This window comes from Sus scrofa, chromosome 15 (genome assembly GCF_000003025.6).
Source record: "Sus scrofa isolate TJ Tabasco breed Duroc chromosome 15, Sscrofa11.1, whole genome shotgun sequence".
Lineage (NCBI taxonomy): Eukaryota > Metazoa > Chordata > Mammalia > Artiodactyla > Suidae > Sus > Sus scrofa.
This window is the reverse complement of record NC_010457.5, coordinates 139012117-139029320: the sequence shown is the minus strand read 5'-3', so window position 1 is coordinate 139029320 and position 17204 is coordinate 139012117. Positions and strand designations below refer to the sequence as shown.

Here is a 17204-nt window from a genome sequence, read left to right as displayed (position 1 = left end):
GTGCTGGTTGTCAGTTTGAATTGGAATTTTTTTTTTTTTGTCTTTTGTGTTTTGTCCTTTTCAGGGCTGCACCCGCGGCATATGGAGGTTCCCAGGCTAGGGGTCCAGTCAGAGCTGTTGCTGCCAGCCACAGCCACAGCCACAACACCACCAGATACGAGCCGCGTCTGCGACCTATACCACAGCTCACAGCAACGCTGGATCCTTAACCCGCTGAGCGAGGCCAGGGATCGAACCTGCAACCTCATGGCATGTTTCCGCTGTGCCATGAGGGGAACTCCCTGAATTGGAATTTTATCTTGAGGCTTAAAGCAGAGCACTTGCATATGAGCCGTCTCATTTGAATCGTGTAACTGCCCTCTGACCCAGGGCCAGTGTTGTCACTCCTGGCACAGGCAGGTGACCTCGTGAGAAGCAGGTGTCACACAGCTACTTGGTGCAGGACAGGCTCGGCTGTTTCCTGACTCCAGGAGCGGTCGGGTGGGTGCCACAGCTGTGGCCTCTCTCCTTTTCACCGGGAATTCCTCCGAGGGCCCGGGGACACGTGCTGGGACGTGTCCTCAGTGTCTCGTGTGTTCCTTTTATACACCGCGGCACAGGGGTCGGGGTGCCTTCCCCGGGTCCTGACCAGCTGGCCTCGGTGGTGGCCTCGAGTCCCCGCTGCTCGCTGATGCCGAGTGACGGGCCTCCCGCTGCTCCTCTCCGCAGGCCTGAGGCACTTCCCCGAGGCCGGGATCCACTACGCCGACAGCACCACCGGCGACGGGAAGCCCCTGGACGTACAGCTCAGCGGCAACTGCAGTTTGGAGAAGTTCTATGACGACCCGAAAAGTAACGACGGCAACAGCTACCGCCTGCAGTCCTGGCTGTACGCCAGCCGCCTCCTGCAGTACGCGGACGCCCTGGAGCACCTGCTGAGCACAGGTGCAGTAGCCCTGGCCCGGGGGCTGGCAGCGCGCTCTGCCCGGGAGCCCTAGTTGTCTCCGAGCGCCGCTAGCCAGAGCCTTTTTGAGGGGATTGGATGAGGCACGTTCCGGGAAATTCCTGGGATCCGTTAACCGTTGTTTTAAGATAAAATTCACTTCGTGCTGTTTCATTTTTGTGTACCACGGTGGGCTTTCTGGTTTGTGTGGAGTTTCCACGCCCGGCTCTAAGCGGATGGATGAAACGTGTCAGGTGACACTGTGATCCAAGGCCAGCGTGGGGTCGGGGAGGGAGGGGGGCGCTCTGCAGCAGCAGCGCTGAGCCAGGTCCAGTGGCGTGAGGCGTGCGAGAGGACCGTCCCAGCCCGAGGAGGCTGCGGGCACACGCGTCCTCGGAAGGTGAGGGTGAGGAGAGAGGGAGCCTGAGAAGGGGGTGCGGCCAGAACAAGGCCGCACAAGTGACTCCCTCGGAGGAGGGCCGAGGAGCACAGAGAGCCCTGCTGCCTGAAGAGCGGGGCGCCCGGCGTCTCGTGACCACGGGCTTGAAGTGGTGAAGTCCTGCAGCTGAGAGGAGTGGGCGGGGTGGTGCTGGGGGCCCCTGGGGACCGGCCCTCTGAGTGGCCTGAGTGTCCCCGTGTACTGCCCTGACCATCAGGAGGCCACCACCAGGGAGCGGGCGCGGCGAGCGGGCTGGGACGGGGCCGGAGGGATTCTCCTCTGAAGGGGAGAGGGGCCGTGAGGGGTTTGGGTGGGGGGCTGGCCCTGCTGTGAGAATGCCCCCTGCTGAGGGTGGGGGCGGCAGGGCTGGGGGCCGTGCCCTGAGAACGTGAGTGCCGAGGCGGGAGGTGGGCGGGGGTGGGGGCGCCCCTGGGGTCTTGCCCAGGCCTGGGGTGGGAGCAGGACTGCAGTGGGTTGAAAGGTGAAGCCTGCGACTGAAAAAGCAAGACTCTCCCTGTCCGCTGGATGCTGTGTCAGGGCTGAGGGAAGGAAACCAAACGTTGTTTCTCCAAATCCGGAAAAGTATTGTGGTTTTTGAAAATGATTTCCCACGTAGACATGCATGTGTGTTCTTCTGACGTGTTTGCTGTGGAAATGGGGTTGTAAATACTCTTTTTTCCCGTTTCTGAAGCGGGAGGCCTGACTGGTCGCACTGCCGAGATCCCGTCTGAGCTTGTGTTTTGTCGCCGTGTTTTCAACAGGACAAGGCGTGGTGCTGGAGCGCTCCATCTACAGTGACTTTGTGTTCTTGGAGGCCATGTACAGACAGGGCTTCATCCGGAAGCAGTGTGAGTTGGGGGCGGGCTGGCCTCCCCGGGCGTGGGGTCCCCGCGGAGAGGCCCTGCTAACTCAGCCTGCAGTGGGCGCACGTTTGGGGAACGGCTGTTACACAGACGAGGGATGCCCTTAGGCATTAGATCCCACAGGGAAAAACCAGTCCCTTCTGCCGTCTTTCCCTCCGAAACTCACCTCCCCGTGAGGGCGCGTGCTGTCCCAGGTCCCCAGGACCCCCCGCCCCCCGGCTCCGGGTCCAGCCTGGCCGCACGCCTGCGCCCCTTCTCTCTGATCCGTGGTTTCACCCTCAAGGTTCGGCCCGCACCTGCGGGAGCAGCCTCCGCCCCCCTTCTCTCCAGCCCCTGCTGTCCCAGTGCTTTTAGGGACCAGCACTGTGTTGGGGGTTGTCAAAAACCCCAGACAGGCGGCCAGTGGACAGGAGTCAAGACTCCTGGCTAAAGCAGCCGGCCACGAGGAGAGCGGGGTCCCACCGGGGTGGCTGGGGTGTCGAGCCAGGCGCGTGCCGGGCGGGGCTGTGGAAGGGCCTGCGGGAGGTCACCCACGATCTTGGGCGCCTGGAGCAGCCGGCGGCTCAGGTCTGGGCAGTGAGGGAGAGCTGGGGACAGGGAGGCGGAAGCGAGCCGAGCGGGCCTGTCCGGGTGGGTGGCCCGTCCCCCAGGGGAAGAGCGGCCAGAGCCCTGCCTCCCACACAGACACCGAGGGGGCCATCAGCCAGCGTTTCTGGGGTGCAGGCGGCCGGCCGGCTCTGCTGCGCGTGGGGGACCTGCGGGTAGCAGGTGCGGCTCCCGCCAGCCCGGGCAGAGGGGGCAGCACCGAGGCTGCATGGCACCCCGCGCACTGCCAGCCCCGCGTGCATCTGAGCAGCCAGGACACAGGTGTCAGCGTCCTGCAGGAGTGAGCCCGGCCTTAAGGCCCCATACTTGGCGTTGTGTAGGCGGCCCGTTTCGCCGGCTGGACGCTCTGGTCTCTGGAGACGGGGGAAGCCCCGCTCCGAGCCGCCTGTGCCCCGCGGGCCCTTTGCCCTCCTGTTGCGGGCAGGGTGGCTGGGGCGGTCGGGTGACAGGCGGTGGTGGCGGCTCTCGTGCCAGGCGTGGAGCACTACAACGAGGTGAAGAAGGTCACCGCCTGCGAGTACCTGCCCCCGCACGTGGTCGTCTACGTGGACGTGCCCGTCCCCGAGATCCAGAGCCGCATCCAGAAGAAGGGCAACGTAAGTCGGCCTTCGTCTGGCACCCACCTGTCCCCGTGTCCCCTCGTCCCACTCAGACCCGCCCTGCACCGCGTGTTGCAGTCGGCCTCCCGGGCCCCAGCACCCGCTGCTCCCCACCCGTGCTCTCCCGCCGCTGGTGCCGTCGTCCCCTGCCCCTGGGTCACCCGGCCCGCTGTGAGCCTGGGCACAGCTCCTGACGGAGCTGCTTTCCGCCCTGTCCCCTTCCATTTTCTGGTGGCGTCGCCGCAGGTTGGAAGCAGTCCCCAACACCCTTTCCGTTTCCTGGTCCGTCTCTTTCCTCAGCGCGGCCTCGTCCTCCTCTTCCTACCCCGCGGCTCTGGAAGAGCAGCGGAGAGCTCCCCACGCCTGCGCTCCCGCAGTGGCCTGAGGCGGCAGGTGCCTGGGAAGCCTGCGTTCCCCAGGCGGCCTGCAGGCGCCAGCAGGTTCACAGGCCCGCCTCTGCCCTCACGCCAGTTCTTGTCTGGGAACGTCCCTCCCGCCGCAGTGGTGTTTCCCTTTTGCGCCTTGGGGTGGAAGGGTGGCCGCGCCCTGTGGGTTCCCGGGATGCCTCGTCAGGGACTGGGAGAGCCGGTAGGAGGCACCTACGTGGCCTCTGTCTCTGTTGGCGACCAGTCTGCGCCTTGGAAAGCTTCGGGGTTCGCTGGCTCCTGTGACCTGCAGTTTAGCCTTTGGGGGACACCAAAGTGGCGAAAGGAGGGAACTGCAAGTCAGAAATGTTTCATTATCACTCAGTGGAATATTCTGAATACTTTGGTTATTAAAGTGACAATTACTGAGAAATATGAAGATAGAAACTTAGCGTTTTCTAGGTAACTCTATTTCAGAAAGAATCTTGAGGAACAGGTTAGAGCTCTGAACATTTTTTATTTTTCACTACTTAGTGAGTCCTGTCCCCAGGTCAGATTACCACCGAGTCAAAGAAAAGAGACTTTTCGTCAAGCATTATTTTATTGTCCTTAATAAATGTGTGTTCTTATATCCTCGTGGGGAGACTAACAGTAAACAAGGAAATGAACACGAAATGCATGAAATGAAGGCAGGTGCCGGGGCGAAAATCCAACAGGCGGAAGCCAGCTTAGCCTCTAGCATTGCTGCACCGTGAGAGGTTTTGTGTATGGAAGCTCGCTGCTCCTAACTAGAGTTTTAAATTTCTGAGACGGGCTTAGCAGACGCCACGTGAAAGGGAAGCGGGCGATGGCGCCGGCGGGAGGGGCCGAGGGGAGCTGGGGAGGCGCGGGCCAGCCCCTTGCCCGGCCTGCCCTCTCTCCGCGCCTGCGCTTGGCCCCAGCGCAGCGGGAAGCCGGGCCCTGGAACTGTAAGGGGACTCGACCTGGCTCTGCTCCGGTGCACGTCTCTGAGACAAAGGCCGTGCCGTAGGGCCGCCAGGCCACACTTGCCTGCTCGCTGGGCAGGGCGAAAACTGCTCTCACGGGAACCAAGGCCCCTTTCTTTTACCCCAAAGTCCCTGCAGCCCCCGGCGTGACTTGTTCTAGGAGCAGAGTGCTCCCTGTTTGTTTCACGTTCCGCGAAGCCCGGGGCAGAGGGAGAGCCCAGATGTTTCAGACGGGCTTCTCTGCTTTTGTGTAGCCGCACGAGATGAAGATCACCGCCGCCTACCTGCAGGACATCGAGAACGCCTACAAGAAGACCTTCCTGCCTGAGATGAGGTGAGCCAGGGCAGGCGGGTGTGCGCCGCCAAGCCCCACGCCCGCGGGTCCCCAGGCCCGTCCCGGGGAGCGCGTTCATCCCGTGATGCCGTCTGGGCTTCAGCCTGACGGTCACGAGCAAGGACAGCAGCCGGCTTTGCCATTTGATCTGCTCGCCTTGGGGTTGGTCCACTTGTTTTCTGATTGGCTTATTTTGCCAGGGCTTTTTGTTGTGTTTTTAGCACCTTTTGCGGCTAGAGGTCAGCTGGCACCATATTCTGGGACAGGTCCTGGCATCAGAGGTCCCCCGTTTTGACTCTGGGTGGCACTGAAGTGTCCTGTCCACCAGCACGGGGCCTGAGGCCTGGAGACCTGCTCCGAGTCCACGCTCGGCTGTGAAGGGCCAGCAGCACCTCTGGGTACTTCTGAGAGTCGCCCTCTGGGGTGTCTGGGTTAAACCACGGCACCACCAGACCTTTGCCCCCTGGGTTCTCTACCACCACCCCACCCCCCGCTTTCTTCAGCGACGGCACCAAGGGATGTGTGTTCGCATGTACTCTTTCCAGCCAGTCCTTCTGTCCCCTCACGCACGTCCTGTGCAGGGTGTCACTTACCACCGTCACTCCCGCCAGAACTCGAACTCGGGGGTTTGAATCATGCTTCTGCTGCAGGTTTCCAGTGGTAGTTCGCAAACTTTTAGCGAACGTAAGCCTCTCTTTCTACCTGAAAGTGTTACGCTTTTGTTACTTCAGATTTGAAAGTGACTATAAAATTGTGACCGTAAACAAGGTCACGTCTGGTAACGCGGGGAGAGAGGCTCGCTGTTTAAACTGGGGGGAGCATTGAGGCTTCTGCTGCCTGCTCGCCTGTGAGGACCGAGTGGAAACGGCAGGGCCGCCTGCGGTGGGGCCACTCTCTTCTCAAGACCAGAGTGCAGGAAAATACTAAGTTTGTGAGTCTGGGCGAGGGGGCCACAGGGCTCCGAGACGAAACAGGGAGGCAGGGAGCGTGGACCCGGGCACCTCAGTCCCAAAGCCCCCTTGGAGAGCTTCTGCTCCAGAACCCCACGGGGAGGAGCTTCCCAGCAAGTTGCCTTGGTGTCCACCGTCCTCGCGGGGGCCGCTCTCCGCGTGGCCTCCTGGGCAGCCCGGGCTCCTGGAGGTGGTTGTGAGGCAGCAGAGGTGGCGCCTAGGCGCTGGTCTCTGCCCGGGGAGGGGTGGTGTCCCGTCGGGGAACATCAGGACACGGGCCCGCCGTTGTCACCGTGCAGCCTGGAGCGTGTCCCTGCCCCTGATTTGCCCCTCACCAGTCAGAGCCCGCGAGCCTGTTCAGAGACGGAGGTGTTGCCGTTTCGAGGGCAGCCTCGATGTCACGTGTTCATTGTACAGGAAGGTCCCCCTGGGAGACGTACATGAGATGTCACCTTTCTCTTGCAGCGAAAAATGTGAGGTGTTACAGTACAGTGCGAGGGAAGCCGAAGATGCAGAAAAGGTAAGGGAGCGGCTGGAAAGCTTGTAATCATCCTTAGACTCGGTTTTTGGCCGTCAGATGACGAGTCCAGCTCCTCCGGGCCTGTGGCCTGTAATCGGGAAGAAGTCCCAAGCAGCCGCCACGCTCCCCCGGTCATGAGTTTTGCTTTTCTCTCACGTGACTCAGTTTCCAGGATCTCTAAACTGTGGAATAGCGACGTGCAAAGAGCCGTTGTTTATCCACCTCGCGTTTTGTTAAGCGGGTGGTAGGTGGTTAACGGAGGAGGATTCGGTAACAGGTGGCCTGGAACAACGTGGGTTGCACTGCGTGGTGCACTCAAGCGCGGGGAGGCGGACGTCCTGCGCCGGGCACGGGGCCGCCTCCAAGCTGGGCTCGCTCGGCGTTTTCACCGCGTGGAGCCTGTTGCTCAGGGGTCAGCTGTGTAGAGGTGCCAGCTTTCCCCAAAGGAGTAGGTGCTCGTGGGCCTGGGGCCAGCCTCTGCAGTTTCCAGGAGAGCTTAAGGAGGAAGAGCCAAAACCCGCAGGAGCACGTTCCTTCGCGGATGGAAGCCATGCCACGGCATTTGGGTCATGCAGGCGCTGTGGTATAAACACGAGGACTGACCGCCGAATGGAGCGGAGTCCCGAGGCAGGCGCCACCCGTGCCCATGCCCGTGTGTGACTTTCACGTGGCTTGGTCCGTACGGGAAGGGGTGGCGTAAGATAAAGGAGAGGAGGGCGGGTCATTTCTCAGATGGACTCAGGCAACGGACCGTCCACTTGATTTTTTAGAAGGTCCTACATTTTACATAGTAGGCATAAATTACTACAAAGTAAAACAAACTGAGAATTTCTAGAAGAAAATAGCACTTTTATTACTGGAGGTTGAGGTGTAGGTGGTGGCAGCAGACAGAAAGCTTTGCAGAGCTGCCAGCTTTAGTGAGAAGCTCTGAAGGGAAGCAGGGAAGGGGGGAATGAGGGTGGGGGGGGGATGGGAAGCGAGGGGAGGGGAGGAATGGGGCGGGGGGTTGGAGAGCGCGGGCCCCTCCTCCCAGACGGGCCGCAGGGCTCTGAGCCCGGCTCGGGGCGCTCTTTCAGGCCTGGTTCTTTCTCCCGGGGTCAGTTCACTTGCATCCCCCGCCCTCCCCCCAGCCTTCGCGTCCGTGGATGTGCGATGATGTCGAGTTGTGGTTCGGGTTGTTTTTATTCCTTTGTCAGACTCGTTAGTGGCCTGTGGGCCCGAGAAGACCACATTTTCTCCAGGCTGTGTCATTACTTGAGTTTATAATCGAACGTGCTCAGGTTCTGGAAACCTGAAGAGCGGTCCCGTTGGCTGTGTTGGGGGAGAAAGCCTGAGGCAGCTGCCCCCCACCCCCAGGAGGTCAGGCAGACGCGCCGCTGGCTTCCGGGCCGAGGAGCGGGGCTCCCGGAGCTCTGGGCGCCACGCTGGTTCTCCCGCGTCTCGGCTTTGGGAGCAGAGCTCCGCGGGGCACATGAGGCGTCGGCCACGAGTGCTGGTCGTCCTGCCTCCAGAGCTCTTTGCACCCACTCCTGCTCCAGCTCCTGCCTGGTGACAGCCACACCCCGCCTGGGGCGCGACGGGCCAAGGACCTGGCCTTGTCTGTGCGGCAGCTCAGGCCACGGCCGTGGCTCGGGCTGGAGCCCTGGCCCGGGAACGTCCCCGTGCTGCGGGCGTGGCCGGAAAAGGGGGGCGCCTGCCTTGGGGGTGTTCCCTCCGCACCCCTGCTTCGCTGAAGGCTGTCTGTCTGGCTCTTTGACTTGGATGGCGACCCCCTGCAGAGTCTGAGACTGAGCGTCCCTCCCGATGCCCTGTCCAGGTGGTCGAGGACATCGAGTACCTGAAGTGCGACAAGGGCCCGTGGCCGGACCAGGACGACCGCACCTTCCACAGGCTGAGGATGCTGTGAGTCTGGGACGGGGGCGCGGGGGGCTGGCTTCCCAGCGGGGCCGCGGCCTGCGGGAGACACTTGGTCTGGGTGCCGGCGCCGAGGCGTACTTCCTGTTGCCTGCAAATCGGCCTTTGCTTTTTCTCTTCTTACAAGGAATTAATTGATTGCAGTAGCGGTCAACAAATACTTGGCCTCCGTCGTGCACCAGGCTCTGTTCCAGATTTAGGGGCTGTGTGACAGATGGGTGCGGGCGGGGTCCCCACGCAGCAGGAGCCCGTGGTACTGGGGGCCGGAGCAGGGCACCGAGTCCCGGGTGGAGCGTGGCTGCCGAGGGCCTCGGGAAGGCCTGTTGTGAAGGGGCCCCGCGGCCTCTGGCCTGAGCGTGGGGCACGGGTGTTGGCAGCTGGAGGGGCTCAGGTAGCAGCATGGCAGGGGGTGCCCGCGGCCTCCGTGGCTGGAGCGGGGGAGGGGGAGGCCTGGTGATGTGGGGGCAGGGACCGGTCATAGAGCAGAGGCCACGGCGGACGAGGGGACACACCGAGCGAGCTGCTCTGTTCAGCACTAAAAACGCGGTCACACGTGGGCAGAAAGCTCGGCAGACTCTCGGTGGCCGGGATTCCTCCCGGGGCCTGGCGCGTCGGCGCCCTCTGCTCCAGTAAGCATCCCAGACTCCCAGCCGGGAGGCAGGCGTCACGGTCACCACACGGCACCTGGAGCCCGGGGCTGGGTGCTGCCAAGAGGGACGGTGGCAGAAAGTTCTAGGCCCACGAGCTGGGCTTCTGCTGGAGTGTTCCAGGCAGGGAAGGCAGAGCCGAACCCAGAAAACATGATTCCCTGTGGGATGGGGGCTGCCCCTCGTGGCGGAGGGGCCCATGGAGCCGGCCCCCTGGGGCCCCGCGTTGCCTCTGCTGCTGGCGCCCCAGGCTCGCGGTGGCGGGGCCAGGTCCGTGTTGGGAGCACAAGTCTGTGTCGGCCCACCCTGCCCTGGCGACCACTAGGCCTCAGCCGAGGGGGCGCGGCCCCCAGTGCGAAGCAGGTGGAGGGCCGCTTCTCCGTGACTAGTGCACCTGCTTCCCTCTGCGTGGCCGCCTCCCAAGATGAGCGTGTCCAGGAAAACTGACGCCACTGGCGGAACGCGTCCTGTGCTTGAAAGCGAACGACTTTCCCCGTGAACCTCTGGATGTGGTTGTTGTGGCTGAGACGCGCACCGTTACTCATTTTGAACAGTGTGTGTTTTGGGGAGGGAGCAGCGCGCTCCGTCCTGGCGGGAAGGATCCCTGGGGCCCTCGAGGCAGAGGCAGAGGGAGAGGCCTGGCCTGGAGGGGGCGAGGTGGCGCTGTCTCGGGCCGGGCGGGGCTGGGAGGTGGCGGCAGGCTGCGGGCACAGGAGCATCTCGGGTGGCTCCTGTCCTCACCGTGAAATGAGAAGCGGGCCAGCAGCCAGAGTGGCCGTGTTGAAGGTTCGAGGGGGGGAACGAGGTCCAGGCGAGTGGGGAGGCTGGACGGGGGTGCATGGGCGGGTGTAGAGCCAAGTGAGGCTCTTCCAGTCTCTTTAGGGATCGTGCCTGTGTCTTTGTGACCTGCTCTTTAATGCGGGCATGTCCCGATTTTGTTAAATATTAAAAATTTGTCATGTTAATGGCTATTCATGCTGCGTGAATCCATTGACTAATGCAAGCCAGCGGTTGGCCAGTGGTGGCTTGTGGGCCCCTCCAGGCCTTAACTGTGAGAGTGGCCCTAACATTTTTAAAGATGGTAAGAAAAAAAAAGACCATGTGAAGCGGAACGTAGCCCTTGTGGCCTGAAATGTTCGCTTTTGGCCCAAAGATGTCGACCTCTGAGATGCAGGCCTCATCCCTTTACCGTTGCTTAGAGGCAGCCTCTCGGGTCGTTGCTGTTTCTTCGTATTCCTGCTGCAGTAATAAGCACCTTTTCAGGTGACTGTCCCGAGGTGACGGAAGGGAGTCCCCGGGTCGTCTGGTGCTCGCTGTGTAGCGGTTGATGTGGCGTTGCCCTCCAGGAAGTGTCCCTGGGGCCCTGTGAACCGTCTCCTGAACGTCCTTGTTAGAACAGACTTTTCGCTCTTGTTCCAGGACAAGCAGTGGGCTTTCGGCCTCTTCGTTCGTCTCCGTTGTAGGACCGGAGCCGTGGTTTCCAGGGGTTTCTCTGCTGGAGCGGAACCGGGGCCCCTCTTTGTTTTTAAGCCCTTGGTGGTTAAATTTGGTTTTCATCAGAAACTTACTTACATGTGGATGTTTTTGTAAATTTACCTAAATGGGGTGACACACTTAGCATTCTGAACCCTGTTCAAAGCAGAGCCTCTAACAGGCAGACCTGAGAGAGGTTCCGGTTCGGCTCTGGACCGTGGCAGTCGGGCGAGTCACGTGGGTGTCTTGGTCTCCCAGCACGTGGACGAGTCAGGTGGACCCCAGACGGTGGCCTCTTAGGTGTGTGATACCAGCATTATGTCGAAAAACAATACGTGCTCCTTCCTTAAAAAGGAGTCACTGCTAAAACATGCTGAGCTCCGTTGACAGCAGACCTCGAGCTGTGGGAGCCGCAGCACCCACGAGGCGCAGCAGGCCAGCCCCGCCGCGTGCGCTCCCTGCCTGCTCTGCTGCTCCCCTGCCACCCGCCGGGGCCCGCCTCACTCCGCCTGCGCTCCCCCAGCCACGCAGCACCCTCCCTGGAGGGTGTTTTGAGAAGCACTCCTGCTCATCCTGCAGGTGAGGGACCAGGGCTCCGAGTGGCCTTGGCACAGTCCCAGGGCAGCAGTGGCTGTGTGGCCACCGGCTCCCTGCAGCCCTGGGCACAGCCGCTTTGCCCACCCTCCCTCCCAGCCCGGGGTCAGTCCGGGTGGGACTCTGCCCTCCCCCTTCCCGGGCCTGCCATCTGAGCCACAGCTGCCACCTAGGCTGCAGCTCTGGCAATGCTGGAACCTCTAGCCCACCGCACCAGGGATCAACCCATACTCCCAGCCGCCTGAGCTGCTGCAGTTGGATCCCTAACCTGCTGCGGCGCGGTGGGAACTCCCGGGCCCTGGACCCTGATCTCCGCTCCTCAGCTGCTTGCTTCTCCATCCTCCCTTCCCTGTGCCTACGTTTGCCAGGTCAGCCTTCTTAAAGTGCCGCAGTGACCTTGCTTTTCTGTTGCTCAGAATCCCTCAGCGGCATGTCTTTGTTGCGGCATGAATCCAGGCTTCATGGATTAATTCTGAGCCCTAATCATGTGGCCCTGCCTCTGCCATCAGGGTGCAGTCTCCTGAATCTCTTACCTCCCCGCCCGGGCGTCCTGAAAAGCCTGAGCGCACTTGGTCGCCTGGCTGTGTTCACCTTCTTCCTCCCAGCTTTTCCAGGCCCTTGTTTTATGCAGACTCAATGGAGTCCTGGTTAGTGTTTGCTCCTGCAGGGCGGGTCCGTGAGCCGTGCACATAGGCGACAGCCCTGCAGCCTGACATCCTGCTGAGACGAGGCCGCAGCGGGGTGACGGTTCGCCGCTTCCCGGCAGTGAGCACAGCGTTGTTGCCAAACGGACTCCAGAGTGTGTGTTCCCGCAACTCCAGACCACGTCCGGAGTTCCCGTCTGGAGATGAGAGCTTCTCGGCGATTCGGTTATGCTGCTGTCAGGTCACAGCGGAGCCTGTGGTTCCCTCGGAGTTTACCGCCGACAGTGTTCTGTTCGTTGTTTTTTTTCCTGTCGGGGGTGGTGTTCCTTCTCCCTGTCTTTTGCTCCTCTGCCTCCCCAGGATATTTCATAACAGTTCACAGTGGAATGGTGTTTATTTTTGTACAAGTACCAGTTCTTAATTTGAGGGACTCGCATGAAAATTATGAGCAATTTTCTGAGATAATTATGGTAAACATGCCACTTACCAGTTAGACTGATTTTGTCCAGAACCTGACCAAATTACTGGCTCCGAGCGTCTTTGTGCCCTGCACTCCTTAGTGTTGCTGAATAGGTGTGTGCGCGAGGGCTTATTTTTCAGCCTCGACGGCACCGGGTGTTCATACCACGATCCGTACCTGGCCGGCGCCGCCCGCCCGGCTGGTTGCCTTCTTGTGCCGGTGACCTGGCACCGTCAGGCCCCCCTGCCCGCTGCCCCCCAGGGCCTGGTCCTCCCTTGCCCTTGCTGGCTTCTGGGCCGTGATAGCAGCCTAAGCAGATACCCGAGGTTGTGACCTCCAGACGCGGCCTTGAACCTCGTCAGCGGGCATCCTCGGTTTCGCAGCCCTCGCTTCTCCGGGACTGCTGGCCGGGGTCGCTCTCGCAGGAAGCCCCGGTGCTGTCAGCGGTGTGGGAATGATTCGGCATGGGAGGTCTAGGGTTTCAGGCAGAGCTGGGCACTTCAGGAGAAAGTAAAGTCATGCTTGGACTCGCTTTAGGGGCAAGTATACACAGTCTGCGCCCGGGAAGTGGGGTGAGTCATGGGTCCGTTTCCGTTTCCCGTCCTTTCTGGCCTCCCCTCGTTGGGAACAGTAAGGCGGCCAGGCTCCTCGGATCGTCTCCGCGCCGCGGGCTGTGTCCCCCGGGCTCGCCGGCTTCGCTGGAGAGGGGGACGTCCTCCTCTGGGTGCCCTTGTCAGGCTCAGTGCTCGGCGCTGGGCTCCCTGGGCCCGGGGCTCCCTGGCCCTCCCTTCCTCCCGACGCTGCCCCTGGAGAGCGTCTGGGTGGAGGCTGAGATGGGGGCGTTTTGCGAGGTGGGCCCCCCTGCTCTCTTCGTCGTCGAAGCTCGTGGCCCTAAAGTGAAAGAGCAGTTTAGCCAAGTTGACGTACGTGGTGGGACAGTCACTGTAGATTAATTTTTTTAAGCTTCGAAGACGGTCTGGGGGAATTTGTTCAAAGACAAGCCCCTTCGGGGGGTCTGTGTGTGGACTGTCATTCTGCGAGGTGCGTGTAGATGGCGCTCTTGCTCTGCGTTTACACAGGTTCCTGGGCTAGTTCGTTCTCTCCAATTTTTCAGGGTTGTTTAGGTTTTTCAAACTATGGAGAAAACCAGATCATACCCCACCTTGATACTTATTAACATTTAAAAGTACAAGCTTCGTTTTTAGTTGAAATTGTTTACTGTAAGATCAAAAATTACCCTTATATAATGAATGTAGAGCAGCTCTCTTCATGTTAAAAATGAACAGAATGCTCTTTACCACATTGATGCAGGCGCACAAGAGATGCTACAGCAAAAACGCAAACTGGGAGACGCCCTCCTCTCTGAGGGTGCGCGTTACAGCGGCGGGCAGGTCCGCGGAGGTCCGCGGACACGCGCTCGGGAGAACCGCTGGCCCACAGCATCTGCGGGCTTCTCAGTCCTCACGCGAGGGACGCGGCTTTTTCAGGGACCCTCAGATGCGCTTCTGCCTGCGCTCCCCGAGTGGATGAAAGCCAGATCCACTGAAAGAGCTTCCGTTTGGGCCCCTGCCGACAGAAACGTCTCCTGCCCTTCTACGTCATTGCTGGGGAAGGGCCTTTTAAAATAATTATTTTCTTTGTTTTGAGCCCTTAAGACAGGAGACTTTGTTTTAATGTTTCTTCCTAAAAGCACTCAAAATCCTCTTCATCTTCAAGTATAGTGGTTATATTCAGACTAAATTTAATTTAAAATAAGCAAATTATAACAAAGGAGAAATATTTTAACATTCAAAATAAAATGGTGGAATTCCCATGGTGGCACAGCGAAAACGAATCCAGCTAGGAACCATGAGGTTGTGGGTTCAATCCCTGGCCTCGCTCAGTGGGTTAAGGATCTGGCGTTGCCGTGAGCTGTGGTGTAGGTCGTAGACATGGCTCGGATCCCACACTGCCGTGGCTTGGGCATAGGCCAGTGGCCGTAGCTCCGATTCGGCCCCTAGCCTGGGACCCTCCATGTGCTGCCGGTGCTGCCCTACAAAGCTAATCAAATAAAATGAAATGGTGAAGTAAGGACGTGTGTCCTCGTTGGCGAGCAGGAGGCGGTTCGCCCCCGCGCCTCTGCAGAGTCCCTGTAGCCCTCGTCCCTTCCACCGCCCAGGTCAGCCCTTCAGTGGCCTCAGCTTCTGGGCGGAGGGTGGGCGCCCCACATTTAGGGGACGAGAGGGCCTCGCCGCTCTTCCCTCGCGTTTGCTGTGTGAGCGGAGCCTCTGCGTAGCTCTGCGTAGCGTTTTATTCCCGCTCTTCCCTTGTTTAAAGCTCACTTGGCTCCTCTTGTAGGTTCTCAGAACTGTGTCCTTTCCCCAAAAGGTGTCATCCGTGGTCGTGAGCCCCGGCAGACTCGCCCTGCGGCTCCAAAAGCCGAAAGCCGTTTCTCCCCGCAGCTCCGGGCCCAGGCGGCCGGGGAGGGCAGCTTCTGGGCTGACGGCTCGGGAAGGGCTGGCGGCTGCTTAACGATCCAGCTGTTACACGGATGCTCACAGATCAGCCTTAGAGCTCATTGTCCGTGCTTTGATGTGGGTGTGATCACGTGTGTCCTGTTTTTAGGGTTCAGAATAAGCTGGAGGTGCTGAATTACACGACCATTCCCGTCTATCTCCCGGAAATCACCATCGGCGCGCACCAGAGCGACCGGGTCTTCCAGAAATTCACAGAGGTACGGCCCGCGGGGCGGGGCGGGGCGGGGCGGGGCGGGGCGGGGCGCAGGGTCCCTCCTCTTATGATGGGGCTCTCTGGTGTCCCTCTTTCCCGTCATCACTGTCGAGAGCCGCCTGCTCTGTGGCGTGCGGGGTCTGCTCGGCGTGCGTGCGGGGCCGTGGCAGGCCCTTCCCTGTTCTTCAGGTCTTGCTCTTTCTGATGCTGCGCCCTCTTCGCGGCACATCCGTGCGCCAGGAGGACGTGCGTCTACGCAGAAGGTCCTCACGCGGACGGGAGGGCGCGGGGCAGGCACGAGGCCGGAGACGGCCTTTGCTCTGGGTTCCAGGCCTTTGCTCTGGGTTCCAGGCCTTTGCTCTGGGTTCCAGGCCTTTGCTCTGGGTTCCAGGCCTTTGCTCTGGGTTCCAGGCCTCTGCCGCGCACCGCTTGTCCTTAGAGCAGCTTACAGGGTCGTCTGTCCTGTGGCTTCTGCTGGGAGCCTGGCCGCCGTGGGAGCCGAGCCTCCTCGTGGCATGGGCCGGCTCCTGCCGCCGTGCTTCTGCTGGTTATTGGCAGACGTGCCAAGGATGGTGTTTAAATCGGAACCTCAAGCTGAGCGGCCCGCACTTTGGGAACCTTAGTTGAGCATTTTGGCGGCACCGTGATTCTCGCCTGAGGTCGTGTGGCACCGACTGGCTGGGCGGCCCCTCGCTTTCCTTCCTGAGACACGGCGTTTCCTTTCCTTTCCTTTTAGTTACTCCGTGACTTCTGTTACGTTGGTAGTTGTACAACGACCATCACGACCATTGGCATTTATTTTCTTTTAACTAAGTTCTGTTGGCAGTTTCAGGAGTGACTTGAATAAATGTAGAAATTGGGGGAAACACATCAAACCGTGAAAGGTATCACTCAGGGACCTGTGGTTAACACCGTGGCGTGTTTCTTTCTTCCTGACGCCTGCAGGTGTGTGTGTGTGTGTCTGTGGTTGCCCTTCTGTTTTGAAGGGAGCCGTGTGGGCAGGGCAGCGCTGGCTCCCGGCTGTGGCTGGTGCCCTTAGGCCCATCCTTCAGGCCCTGTCATCAGCACTGCCTCGTACTGGCCACGTCGTCCTCCTGAAATGCGTCCTGCAGCTTCCTCTCTGGCCTCCTCCATGGCCAGTCCCTCCCTCTGGCCCCCATCTGCCAGGCAGAAGCACCTGTGCTGAAATGCCAAACCCACAGCGTCTGTCCCAGCCCTTCCGTGGCTCCGCTCGAGTCCGTTCTGTGTGCCCTCCTCCCTCGTCGCAACCCGAGGGCATGTGTGCTCACCCAGATGTCAAGCCATTGCTGGAACGTAGTAACATGGCTTTGTTTCATAGTCTTTTCTTGTGGTTGTTGGTCATGATGAGTGGTACTGGCTTTTCGTGAGTGTTACCGACGTACAGTTTACGTAAAGTAGACCTAGGTAGGCGAGTTCTCCGAGGCTCAGGGGGTTGAAGATCTGATGTTGTCACTGCCGTGGTGCCAGTTCCATCCCTGGTCTGGGGACTTACACATGCCACAGGCACAGCCACAAATAAACACAATGAACTTAGGTTAAAAAAAAGAGGGCTTTTTTTGTTTTTGTTTTTTGTTTTTTTTGCTCTTTAGGGCCGCACCCGTGGCATATGGAGGTTCCCAGACCAGGGATTGAACTGGAACTACAGCTGCTGCCCTATATCACAGCCACGGCGATTCCAGATCCAAGCCACATCTGTGAGCTGCGTCAGAGCTCACAGCAACGCCAGATCCTCAACCCACTGAGTGAGGCCAGGGATCGAACCTGCGTCCTCATAGATACTAGTCACATTTGCTTCCACTGAGCCACGACAGGAGCTCCCAAGGTGTTCCATTCTCTTCACTACATGGCAGCGCGTTTGCCGAGCCGCTGTGACCCGATGGGCAGCTTGTGCCCTTGGACGACCTGAGCCGCCGCCCTCTGCTCCCTGCAGGCTCCGCAGGCAGTGCTCCCTCTGCTCGTCTGCGTGTTTCCTCCGTGTGTTCATTCGTCGATCTTTTACTCCACTGAATATTTATCGAGTGCGTCCTGGGCACCAGGCCTGTCCAGGAACAAAGCTGCGTGACGCAGCAGGGACTCGCTGGCCTCAGGGCCTCACCTCAGAGGGATAAACAAAGTGAACCCGAGAATTTGTTAAGTGGTGGTGGCAGTGCTGGCGGAA

General features: G+C 60.2%; 1 protein-coding gene across 1 annotated transcript in view; it reads left to right on the top strand.

Moving 5' to 3' along the window:
• The window catches only part of NDUFA10 (NADH:ubiquinone oxidoreductase subunit A10), a 32719-nt gene that overhangs the window by 2572 nt on the left and 12943 nt on the right, over positions 1–17204 (top strand). The window contains exons 3-9 of the mRNA XM_003133785.5: positions 709–924; positions 2123–2209; positions 3305–3426; positions 5035–5114; positions 6530–6584; positions 8401–8486; positions 14921–15029. Coding sequence (XP_003133833.1) covers positions 709–924; positions 2123–2209; positions 3305–3426; positions 5035–5114; positions 6530–6584; positions 8401–8486; positions 14921–15029 — 755 coding nt within the window. The remainder of the gene's footprint in view (positions 1–708; positions 925–2122; positions 2210–3304; positions 3427–5034; positions 5115–6529; positions 6585–8400; positions 8487–14920; positions 15030–17204) is intronic.